The 12,995-nt window shown below is 40.2% G+C and overlaps 1 protein-coding gene across 7 annotated transcripts in view; it reads left to right on the top strand.

Moving 5' to 3' along the window:
• RAPGEF6 (Rap guanine nucleotide exchange factor 6) overlaps positions 1 to 12,995 on the top strand; it is a 244,075-nt gene that overhangs the window by 45,413 nt on the left and 185,667 nt on the right. For all 7 annotated transcript variants that reach the window (XM_075900358.2, XM_075900357.2, XM_075900363.2 and 4 more), the window contains 3 exons: positions 2,391 to 2,461; positions 3,485 to 3,541; positions 6,635 to 6,718. In XM_075900358.2, coding sequence (XP_075756473.1) covers positions 2,391 to 2,461; positions 3,485 to 3,541; positions 6,635 to 6,718 — 212 coding nt within the window. The remainder of the gene's footprint in view (positions 1 to 2,390; positions 2,462 to 3,484; positions 3,542 to 6,634; positions 6,719 to 12,995) is intronic.

Genomic DNA, 12,995 nt, shown 5'->3' with positions numbered 1-12,995 from the left:
TTTTAACAGAATCTGTAATAGTTCCACAGGCTTTGGATATAGCATTAGGAATCTAAAATTGTAATAAAGCTCGCATGCAAACTGACCTTTTCTTTTTTATGGAACAAAATCCATACCCATGTTTCTGAAGCTGATTACTAAGCCAAGAATTTTTCCAAAAAAGCTATTGTAAATTCCAAAGCCTATACTCGTTCTTTATTTGCATACGTCACAGAAATAGCATCCTCTGTCACTGAAAAATTAGGAACACATGTTTTCAGATTTTCAAGTTGATGAGAGTCTTGTATTTGTGTGTATGGTGCGTGGGTTCATTGCTAACTAACAGCACACCTGTTTTGGATAGTAAATTAAGTGATGAATAGCTCTAGTGTTTTTTGCCTTGGCATGTGGTCTACTCTATCAGCACAAATATTTTTATGACTAAAGAGAGTTTTTGCAATGAGGTTTAAACAGCTGTATCTCATGATTAGTATTTTCATATAAGGTCCACTCTTTAAAGTAAAAATTGTAACTTTTCACGTTTAAAGGGTAGCATGTTTTGTGGCTGAAAAATGTATTAGCTGCTGCAGTCAAATAGCACATTGTACCTCTAACTTTACAGATGTGTGTATAAATATCTGTTTAATGAATCGTAAAATCCTTTCCTTTAAGGCTTGATGAGCGCTCTTTACCTTGAGTTACTACTAGAAATAGAGTTTAATTATTTAGTAAATGTAATTCATGGTGATAATCTACTGCCTCTCTGGTGGTGGTCTATGCTGATAAGCATTTCATCCAAGGCTCAGTCCCAGGAAGCAGGTCTTTTGCTTTCAGTGCTGGCAAGGATTGGGAGTGTCTTGGAGTCAGTGTCTTAGAAATCGGAGGAAATGGAAGTGCCTTAATATGTAACACTTCCAGTTTGACCAAGGAGCATCATTCAGGTGTTTCAAAGAAAGTATGTTGTTTGGATTCTGTCCTGACTCTTTACTAGCATGCAATGTGATTTGTGAGCCACTTCCTCACCTTCTCTGTGTCTCTCTGTAAAATAGGTATACCCATCTTTAAAGTGGTGATCATAGAACACTAGAACTGGAAGGGTCCTCGAGAGGCCATTGAGTCCAGTCCCCTGCCCTCACGGCAGGACCCAGTACCGTCTAGACCAGTGGTTCTCAACTCGTTTCAGTCCACGGACCACCAGGTTAATCAAAAAATTTTCGTGGACCATCCTTGATAGATGTCTGTCTCTAACCTGCTCTTAAATATCTCCAGAGATGGAGATTATACAACCTCCCTAGGCAACTAGTTCTAGTGTTTAACCACCCTGACAGGAAGTTTTTCCTAATGTCTAACCTAAACCTCTCTTGCTGCAGTTTAAGCCCATTGCTTCTTGTCTTATCCTCAGAGATGTAAGGCCTTGGATGCAAGGCACTGCTATTTCATGCTGTGTGCTTATTGTAGAGTGTTGTATGCATTTATGCCTCTGTATAAATGCTATACATGCAGAGGTTGTGATTAACAGATCACATCAGGATTTTGCCCATGGAAGGGCTTCAGTGTTAGTTGTAAACCAGTTTTGGTGTGGCCACTACTTAGGGCTTGTCTCCGCTTATCGGAAGATCGATGCAGTGGAGATTGATCTCTTGGGGTTTGATTTAGCAGGTCCAGTAAGGGCCCTCTGAATCAGTGGTTCTCAACCTTTTTTACACAACAAACCCATCTGTAAACTTTTGGCTCACCAGTACAATTTTATTTATATATCCATTATGCAAACAATGAATATGCAAATAAAATGTTACCAGTCTGCCAAAAAAAGGGCCCCAGAGCCACTGCGAACAGTTGGCTTCAGCTCTGCCAGCCCCCACCATCAGTGCCAGCCTCCTGTTTCCAGAGCCCCAATGCCATAGGGGGCCACGTCACAGGGACATGTGGCCCTGGCCTCGGCCACTGGAGGAGCTGCTGCAGCCATGTGGCTCTGGTTAGAGCTGCTGGAGGAGTTGCCAGCAGCTCTGGCCCCAGATGCCAGAGCAGCCATGGGCTGCTTGCCATATGGCTCCAGCCCCAAGTGGGGCTGCTGGAGCAGCCACAGGCTGCCTGTGATGTGTCTCCAACTGTGGCCCCCGCTGGAGCAGCCACCACCTAACACGTGGTCAGCCCTGGGAAAGGGCTGAACCTAGGGCCAGGGCAATGTGGTGACTTCCCTGCACGTAGCTAGAGTGGCATATCTTAGGTCACTTTCTTCTCTAGTATAGACCTGGCCTCTGCAGACCTACATTTGCCTTGAATTGTTTCCTCTTTCATTTTTTGTTCTAAAGTGTATGTTTAAAAATGAATTGCATAATAATTTTGAAATATTGGGAAAATTAGATACTCATATAAATTGCATATACATGATATTTTCTTTTTGTTTGCAGGACTTAAATACTATCTATTATTATCTTCATGGAATGGACATATTGTCACATCTCAGGGAACATCAGCTAAGGTAAAGGCTATGGGGGCATCGCATAGTCCACTACAAATTATATCTTTTTTAACTTTTTGTTCCAAATGCTCCAATAATAAGTGTTCCAGTGATCTTAGCATAGTGATACTCAGTCCATAACTCTGAGCTGCATGTCACTCTTTCAAATGTAGCCTGTGACTCTTCAAGGCTCCTTCCCGGAATGATGCAAACAGTTGATTTGTGGTGTTCCTGGAGGGAGTTCCCGCTCTTCCCCCCTAAACCCAGAAGCATGGTGAATGAGCTAATTGGAGGAATAGTGGGAGTTCAGGGATAGAGCAAGTTCCTGGGGGCGGGGAGACCTCTTCTCTTATTTTGGCCCTGGCAGAAGGGCTAAAGATACAAGGGATGTTGTAAATCGCATTGATACATTGAATAGTAAAGGTATGGGTGGAGGAAACAAAATAAACAGCATGATGTGCTCACTCAACCAGTGGTTTAGCTAAATTTAGTTTTCATTGTACTGAAAATTAATTTAATATTTTGTTATATAAGTAGTTATATATTTAATATTATTGTATGTGTGCATTTGGGGAGAGTCTTCATTGTGAGATCTGCTCCTCAGTATAAAGCTTACTGCAGAGCCTGCAGCGAGTGTAATCACTAGGATTTTTAGTGGTTACACGGTTACATTTTTAAACCACTTTTTGCCTACTCTCAAGTCACATAACTGTGAGTACCACTGTTTTAGCACGTGTGAAATAAGAGGCAAACAAGACAGAAGCACAAAATATGCATTAGAAGTACCTCAGTTCTTATTCTGTTGCTATGGTTAATTCCAGTGTGTAGGAGTAATTTAAACACTCAGAAAATATATTGTGTGTTACCTGCTTGGATAATGAAAATTTCTTTTAAGCTTTAAGTTATGGCTCATGAAGTAAAGCCAGTTTTGTAGTCTTTCATATGACTTCCCCTTATACTTAAAGAAAGTGATGTTGCTGAAAAATTAATAGATGAAAATGTTTTTAGAGTTTAAAATCTAAACTGAAGTTTAATTTTCCTCAGAATAATGTCTTCTAGTGCTCGTTATGAAAGATACGAAGGCAACCAAGTCCTTTTTTGGTAAGTACATTTAAGGTACAATCATCACTCTTATAGTGGAGAAATTAAATAAGTGGGTGCATGTCAAATTATGTGTCATCACAGATCGTAACAAATGCCCCTTACTGATCACTGACTAGGATTGCTGAGAGGGGAATCCAGGCTTCTGGGATTTCCAGGCTGTTACATGTTCCTGAAACTTGAACAGAATCCAACCATTGCCCAATCTCAGGGTCTTTAGGCTCAGTCCTTCAGGGTGCAGACTCTTTATCTGCAATGAGAGTGTTGGCATTCCTCTGGGTGCAGCACTGACTTTCGGACACCCTCTTCCTTAAATATACCCTCTCCCAATACTTCAGCCCAAAATGTGCAAGGCTTTAGATTTATAGTGCAACTCTCTCAGGGGCATGGCCTCTCCGCATGGCCTGGGGAGGATAGGGTCATGGGTTCAAGTCCCGCGTCCCCCGGGTCAGGTCTGGTTGGGATGGGACGGCCAAAAGCCGGGCAGCCCCGGGGCAGAAGGCATAAGGGGCGGCCTGACGGTAAGGTGGTGGGGCAGGTTCCCGTGTGGCCTAGGGGATCGGGCGCAGTCAGCATATTTACATGCACACATTGCCAAGTCTAACATCCTTATCCTTAATCATGTAAAGCACAAAAGAATACAGATCTCAAACCCTAAGTGTCCCTCACTTCCTAGTTTGTCTTTCCCTTGTGAGAGCTTGGAGTTCAGGAAGGTAGGCAGGGAGAGTCCTTTGTCCCCTTGCTTACACTAACCTGCAGCAACCAATCTCAGTCTGGTGCAAAATTGCTACCTCACCCTCCCTTTTGGGTCGGGGGCCACTGACCCACAGAAAAATCAGCTGGGGGGCCAACTGAGGAGGAGAAAGAAACTCCCCACATTCTCTTTGCATACCAGAGCCTGAGGGGGTCCCAGGCTAATAGATTTTGTGCTCCATCCTCATAGTGACACGATGGTTGAGCTGGAGTGCCAATGTGGGTTCCCCAATGCTGGGAGGGAGCCCTGAGCCTCGGTGGCTGGATCTAGGCAAGCTGGGGCCACATCTCGCCCTGGGCCTTAGGTTCTCCACCCTGCTTTATAGACTCCTGCTGGAGTCATCTGCTTTTGTTTTGCTTCCTGGTAACTTTCTATTACCAGGAAGCAATCCCCACCTCCATCAGATAAGAGAAGGAAGTGTCTTTTACCAAGTATTGCTAAGCCATTGACTCAAGGTTTGTATCACTTTGAAAAGGCCATTGTTGAGTGCTTTTTATTCACTAATGTCTGTGGCTTGGCAGAGAAATGACACTGCCTTCGTAATTGACTAGTGATCCATCTATTGGTAGACTTTCTATGCCAGTAACTTCATATTACAATTTCATAAAATCATCCATGATTCAAAAGTGGTACAGAAAAAAACCAACAAATTGTCCTATATGTACACTTTGTCCTACTCATAGCACATGTCAAGGACTGCAAATTAAGTGTGATTGCATATACATGCAAATATATGTGCAAATAGCTTCTTTCACACTGACGGGCATGAATCCAGAGCACTTCCCACAATGCCCTGGTGCTCCCAGGACATCTTCTCTGGGGGTTAGAGACACCGATACCCCACCTGGGAGATGCCTTGCCATTGTGGAGCATGTTCCCAGTGGAGCCCATGTTCAATGGATTCCACTCGTGGGTAGTGTATTGAACCTCGTGTAAACCCAAACCACATTGCGGGTCGCACACAAACGGGCCATGAGCCTCATGCAGCCTGCGTGCTGCGTGTTGAGTAGCCCTGGTGTCGTCTATTGCATTAACCTATAAGCTTTTGCTTATCAGTTAATTGACTACACTTTTACATCCCTACTCCAGAATGTATTTTTCAAATGCATAGAGATAACATATAGACATGATATTGGTATGCAGTAGATGGCATTCTTCCCTGGGGGTACATCTACACAGCAGCACTGTTATTTTGGAATAATTGATGTTATTCTGAAGTAACATAGTCCACGTCTACTCTACAACGTTATTTCAACATAATGTCAAAATAACGTTGAGCTGGAGGACTTCTAAATCCAACTCCTGTAACCCTCGTTTTACGAGGAGTAAGGGAAGTCAGAGGAAATATGTTCTTTCTCAAACTTCTTGCTATATAGACAGCGCCAAAAGCTGAAATAAGCTATTTCTACTTAAGCTACGTAATTGACATATCTCAAGTTGCGTAGCTTATTTTGGCTTTAGCTCTGCTATGTAGATGTGCCCTTGGAGGAGTTGTCCTTCATATAGTTAGGAGTCGTGATTGTTGACGAAGCACTCTAGCATTAGGAATTTGAAATGTTAAATCTGATTTGCTTTTGATAACTTAAAAATCCTGTGACACTTTAGAAATAGCTAGTTCTGGTGTCTTTGCTAATCTCCTACTTCAGCTGTGGCCACCCTCTCCCCCCCACCCAGGTGCGGCTCATAAAGCAGCCCCTGCACCTCTGAAAATGACTCCTGGCTCCCTGTGCTCACCAGGGCAGGGGAGCTGTCTGGCACAGCCATTAAAAATGGCATTTTCAAGATGGTGTCGGCCAGCGGGAGCCTGATGTGGCCCAAAAGCCTCTAAACGCGTTTCTTAAAGGGGCAGGTTTTTTTCACAACTATTTTGGCCACCTCTGTCCTACGTGGACATTAAATAGTTTTATCTAATTTCATCCCATAGTTTGTTGTGGGACAAATATATTTTCTTGCATCCTGTCCTAAATTTATTTTACGCTATTAAAATGCTAAAGAATTTTAGTACTGGTGATATTATTTTTGTGTGTGTATGCATAGTTTGTAACTTGGTTTGGGATGAAAATATTTTAAATACAATTTAACATAAGCTTATTTTTGAATATTCATTTTTAGTTAGGTCAAATATTCTAGGGTTAAAGTAAATTTCTGCTTAAAATTTTGCACAGACCATTCTATTTTAATGTAAATGAATACTTCAAAATGTTAATTTGTAGCATTATATCAGCAATGTTCTTGGTTTTAAATCTACAGTCTAATTTTCATTATGGTAAAATGTGGAGCTTCAATATGAGGGTGACAACTTAGATAACATACAGTTATTTTGATTTTCTTTCCTGCAGTTCAGAAACAATTGCGAGATGTTGGTATATTCTTCTTTCTGGATCTGTCCTTATGAAGGACTCCATGTTTTTACCACCACGCAGGTATGTTCATGTTACTTTAACTGCTTGAAGGGACATTTTCAACATATATATTAAAATACTTCCTTGCAGAAATGATTGCTTTAACTTTTTCACTTTTAATAACTTAAAATATAATTTACTTTTCATTATTTTTGAATTTGTCTCAGATTGAGCATTGAAAATCAAATGTAACTTTACATTTACAAGGCTCCAGTTATAGTTCTCAGTGTGCTAGAGTGTACATAGCAAACACTGAATCAGAGGCACTGATAATTAAAAATGGCTCCTGTTGACCATATTCTAAATTTAAGGCAGGGTTTCTTTTTGTTTTGGGCTCTTTAATAAAATCTTACTTTTACATAATCTAAACTTTGGGCCATATGATTTGACATTGTTCTCCTTCTCCTTACAAATCTGGCTGCATAACAGTATATTCCATAAGAACTGGAATTATGTTCAATAGTAGTGTATGAGTTTTATATGAAGTAAAAGAGGACTGCTGTCAGTCACGGTAAGACATGATAAAAGTCTGACGGTTTTAAATTTGGAACATAATGAACATTGTGACCTGTTTAAACTGGAGCATAACATCTGACTTGAGTTAAACCTGGCTACATGGTATTATTCTGTTTGACCTTGTAGGTCATTCTGAATTTTTACTTCACTGTGTTATGAAGCCATAACTGGAATATTTGTGCTCATGGTACATATTCAGGATTTGTAATTAAGAGCATCAGGTTTCCAGTCTGGAGGATGAGGTATAATTTAAGATTAATGCCTTCTCTATGAAGAAGCAACTTGACTATATCTGATACTCTGTATTGAAGTCATTAATTTCCTTGTATATTGAAATCTGTGTGTCTGGTGGTGGGGAAAGCTTGTCCTGCTAATGTAGTGAAATAATGACAGTGTAAATCTATAGCACTATCACATCTATGATCATGAAGGCCATGCTGGTAAAAAATTGTCAGATATGTCCATTGAGACAATTTTTTTTATAATTTCAAAAAGAGGTTTTATTGAAGCAAATGAGAAATTCTTGAGCTTTTTGCTCCACTGTTATTTCAGAGATAGTATTGTCTATTTTGTAACTGCTGATGTCCACAAACAGTAAAGATATTTGATCCTGATGCTACAAACTGTTAAACGTTGAAGTCAAAAGATCTGTCTCTGATAGTTTATTTTTTAAGAAAATACATTATTGTCATTGATTGAGTCCACTTGCCTTTGGCGTCTAAAAAAATAGAAGTACACACTGTCTAAAATTGGTCTGTCCTTGTCGCACGTCTGTTTTCAAGCTTTGGAATGGATCAAAATGCAACTTTAAAAAAATTAATTACGATATGAACTTATCTCTCCATAAAATTATTGTTTTTCTTCAGTTACTGAGATGTTTAGTTTCTCTGTGCAAATTCTGTCAAAATAATGTTTTACAAAAATCTAGTTTATTAGTAATGCAAACCAGTGCTGTGATAGGACTCTCTAGTTTGAAATTGATTGAACTTTCCATCAGTCATTCCAGAATAAAATTGACAAAGTGGAAAAAGTTATGGGACAAATGATTTCTTCAGAATGAGGTGTCTGGGACAACCAATTTAAATAAGTCATTCATTTTCATTGTAGTGCAGAGCTGATTAACCACTGTGGTTCCTGCTGCTATATTTTGACAGTTTATTCATTGTCAGCAGTTGTTACTTTTTTTTACACCAAATAGAACATAATAGGCAACTGCTTTTTAACGTTTTAAAAAACAAATCCTAGCCCTGAGACTGTGGGAATAAGTTTTGAGCAAGGAGAAAGTGAATTTGTTATGTTTAAACTAGATTATCTTAATGTGTATTGCTATATATTAGCAAAGCCTATGCGTACTACTGTATACAACTGAGTACTAAATACTTTCCTTGCCTCTTGTCTATGTAATATGTGTGTATACAGATGCACTATTAATTCACACATTGATCTTCCCCACTTATAGCCTGCCGAGTTAAGGCAAGCTGAGAATTTGTGTGAGGACTGTGATCTTGAACTCAGGAGTTGGAGACTGTATTGCAGGGGAGCAACTCTGAAGGGACTTTCCCATTTTTTTACAGTTGCTGGCTAAGACAGTTGAGTTTGAGTTGAAACCAAAATGAGACCACAGTTGTCACAAGTTATATCTGGTTTGGGATCCTTCTATCTAAAGGTATGTCTAGACTACATGGCTCTGTCGACGGAGCCATGTAAACTGGTTTACCCAGCATAGTCAATGAAGCGGGGATTTAAATAATCCTCACTTCATTAAAATAAACATGGCTGCTGCACTGTGCTGATGATCAGCTGATCCGGCACAACGCCGTAGTCTAGATGCGGATCTGTCGGCTGGGGATGCATTTGCCGACCGATCCTGTAAACCTCGTTTCACGAGGCATCGTGAAACGAGGTTTACAGGATCGGTCAGCAAAGGGATCGGTCGGCACAGTGCGGCATCAATGTTTATTTTAATGAAGTGAGGATTATTTAAATCCCTGCATCATTGACTATGCTGGGTAAACTAGTTTACATGGCTCTGTCGACGGAGCCATGTAGTCTAGATATACCCCAAGAGGGTTACCATATCCTTGCATCCTGTTTTGGACCAGCTGGTGAATGTTTACTTCACACCTCTGATCTTCTCTTGGAGTCACTGAAAAGGAAGTTTATCCTCTAGACTGGGATTTTATCTTCTCGGTCTCTTGCCTCCTTTGACCGCTTGGTGGAAGGTGGCCTTTGCTAGTGTTAATTGTTAAACTTTTTGGTGCTGTCTTTTCTTTGGTTTGCCAGCTCATAGCTAAAGCCAATTAATGTGTGGTTTGCTACCATTTGATTTCACTTTTATAAGAGAAATACCAGAAGTTTAAAGTTAGTCCACAAAGCCAGTGTAGGCAGCCTTTGATATAAGTGAGATGATGGGAAATGCTGCTGCCTCAGGGGTGGATCTGCTGCAGGTGCAGGGCCTTAGGATGCAAGCTGTGTGGGGAAGGGAGTGGGAGCTTTGTAACAGGATACAGTATTTAGTACAATGGAACCCAGATTTGATAAGGACTTCTGGAGAATAGTAGGTTAGTAACCTGTGTGACCTCTACTTTTCATGTTGCATAGTATTGTTTGTCACCTCACGTTCCCATTTGTTTGTATCTGCCTGTTTCTTGTCTTCTATTTAGTAAATTATTTTGGGAGTACAGACCATATTCCATGACAGAGATACCAGAGTACCACTACAAGAAAAATAATAAATAATGGGTGCCACTTTGATATTAATAAGTTAGTCTCTTTTCTCACTGCTACCAACTAGTAAATTATTAAATTGAGATTCAGAGAAGTAGAAGCAATGAATGACAGTATTAAAATTTTTGGCACTATTGAATCATTTTACCTTTGCTTCCTGCCAATACATCATTTAATATACAGTTTAACAGGTGTAGGTAGGCTTAAAATAAAATAAACTTTCAATTTGTTTTATACATACATACACACATTGCAGTTACATCTGTGCTCTCAAATTTTATGGCAAGAACGTCTAAGAACTTACAGGACTGAAATGTTTGTGTGCTTAGTATCTAACTAGAGGCAGGAAATTAAACTCTCCAGTATCCTGGAGTGAAGTTCTGCAATGCCTAAAGCCATCAGTGGATATGTGTATAAAGCCTGCAGAAAGACCGCATTGAAATGGTGTGCTTACCTGAATGTTAGGAGTGGATGATTTACGTGACCTATGTAAAAAAATAAATTGCAAGTCTTCCATAAATTATTAATGAGATTTCAATTGCTTGTAGAGGGGGTAATGAGGGAAAGTGGCTGCTAGCTTATACTATGGGTCAGAATGTTCTGTTGTATGAAACTGTTTACAGTTTAAATCATGTGGTTCTTGGTGTTTCTTGGGTCTACTTAAGCAATGAGATCATCTGGGAAGGAAATGAACATTCTTTCCTTTTGGATAACGAGACCATGTGCATCGATGTACAAAAGGCTCGAAGGAAAAAAAATCTGGCACTCAACAACCTCAATTAAATTAATAACAGTATTTTTATTAACTATGACAATGAAAAGCTTCAGAGATGTTGGCCTTTTCTAAAATCATATAAAAGGTTACAATTACTTCTTGCTTTTCTAAGAAGAATGTTCAACTTTTCTATGAGAAGAAAAAAAATGGTGGCAAAAGAATTGGTGTGTCTCCACCCACAATCAGGTGGCACTAAAAAAAATGAAATTGCCTGTTAAAACAGTGTGCTTTGCTTGGCCCGGAAAAGTTATTTGGTAAAAAAGGAAAAATTAATGTACAAACTTGTATAGCAGTGTAGTAAATCAGGCTCTGCACAGCAGTCTATCTTAATTCTGCAGTTCAGAGCAAATTTTCTCAACTATGTACTCTAGATAAGTGATTCTCAAATAGGTACATGTAGACCTAGAAGTTCTCAAAGGTCTTCAGGAGGGTGCATCCATTTATCTAGATTTTTGCCTGGTTTTACAATAAGCCACATAAAAAGTCAGTATAAACTAAAATTTAATATAGATAATGACTTATTGATACTGATCTATATACAGTATTGTAGACTGCAATATAAGTGCAACAGTTGATTTATTTTATAATTATATAAATGAGTGTGAGCAATTTTTCAGTGATAATGTGCAGTGACACTTTTTTTGTAGTTTGTCTGATTTTGGTATGCAATTAGTTTTTAAATTAGATGAAATTTGGACATAAGCAAGACAAGTTAGACTCCTGAACAGGGTACAGTAGTCTTGAAAGGTTGAGAAATATTGTTCTAGATATATTTTAAGAATCACATTAGGCTCATATTTGTGATTAAATCATCATGTGTGTGATTGTGATGACTGACATACTTAGGATGCGTTTATACTGTATCCTTACCTTGACATAGCTTATTTTGAACTTTGGTGCTGTTTAGATATAATCCGTGATGCCAATTTTCCTGATTTGATCACAAGCCTCCTGATGATTGTTTTATTTATTTATTTTTTCTAGAAAGCCCCAGCCACATTATTAGAATTAAGCCAGTTCTAGGAACTTCACTACTTGATGCCTCATGTACCACTATTAACTGTGATCACTCTGACTTAAAGTCTTTCTTTAAGACTAAGTCTCATAGATTGTGGAGAAAAGCTAGAAAATATGTCCTGAGTTAAGCCAAAAACCTCAAACACCAGATGCTAGATAAAAAAGATCCCCAAGTAAATTTTTTCTGTGATTTCAAGAAGCTATTCCCTTTTGGGGAGGTGTGGAGAGCTGATTCATGAGCTTTGAACTAGGGATGTAAGCGACTAGTTGAGTCACTACTCGCTCACCTCCCTCCCCTGCTGCCTCTGTATCAGAGGCAGCAAGGGAGGAGGCAGGAGGCGGTGCTGTGGGGAGCAGGCTTAAAAGCTAGTTCTCCCCAGCTCCATCTCTGTGGGATGGGGGGAAGGGGACTGGAGGAGGGAGAAAGTGCAGTGGGCATAGGTCTGGGACCCAGCACAAGCTGGGACAGCTCAGGCTCGGCTTTTACCTGGTTGTGGATTTACCTCTGCTGTGGCTCTGCCTTTTAAATGTAGTAAGCTCTTACTAAATTTAAAAGGTAGAGGTGCAGCGATCAATTTGTATCAACTACAGTTTGTAGTAACTACACTATTAGTCAAATACCTACTTCTTAACATCCTTACTTTGAATGCTTGGGGTTGGCAATACAGTACATGCAGGTTGATAGTATCTCCTCTTGTGTCCGGGAGCACAGTCAGAGGCCAAGATTCTACAAAAGACGTGAAATTGAGTACTCACCTGAGACCCTATGTCCTCCCAGTGGGATGCCCTCTTCACTAGCATCCATGTCCTTGTACTGGAATCCCATCTGCCTCGTACTGCTAATATCCATATCCTCGAGCTGGTATCTCCTGCCCTACACCCGAGGTAACCAAAAGCAAAACCCACCAGCCCTGCCCTGCTGGATGTAGAAGCATGTCAGCGTGGGTGGCTCCTTGGCCAGCGTAGTTGGAATCTTGATGGAGAAATCCAGTGCAGCTTCCTGGATTGATTGGCGTCCTTTGCGGCTGGGACTATGAGGGCACTGGGGGCCTGCATACTGCTGGGAACCATGTGCAAGGGTGAGTCCCTGCATGCCATCTGCTCTGCCTCGGGTTGGCAGCTGCGCAGGCCTGATTAAATAACTTTTTCAAAATATTTTGCAGGTTGGATTGGGGAAGTGCTTGTGCTTCAGATGGCCTCTCATTCGGGTGTTTGAGACCATGCTTTAAGTCAGTGTTTCTCAATCTTTTTTTATAATGTACC

This window comes from Pelodiscus sinensis, chromosome 16 (genome assembly GCF_052426305.1).
Source record: "Pelodiscus sinensis isolate ZL-2025 chromosome 16, ASM5242630v1, whole genome shotgun sequence".
NCBI lineage: Eukaryota > Metazoa > Chordata > Testudines > Trionychidae > Pelodiscus > Pelodiscus sinensis.
This window is presented reverse-complemented; position numbering and strand designations above follow the sequence as displayed.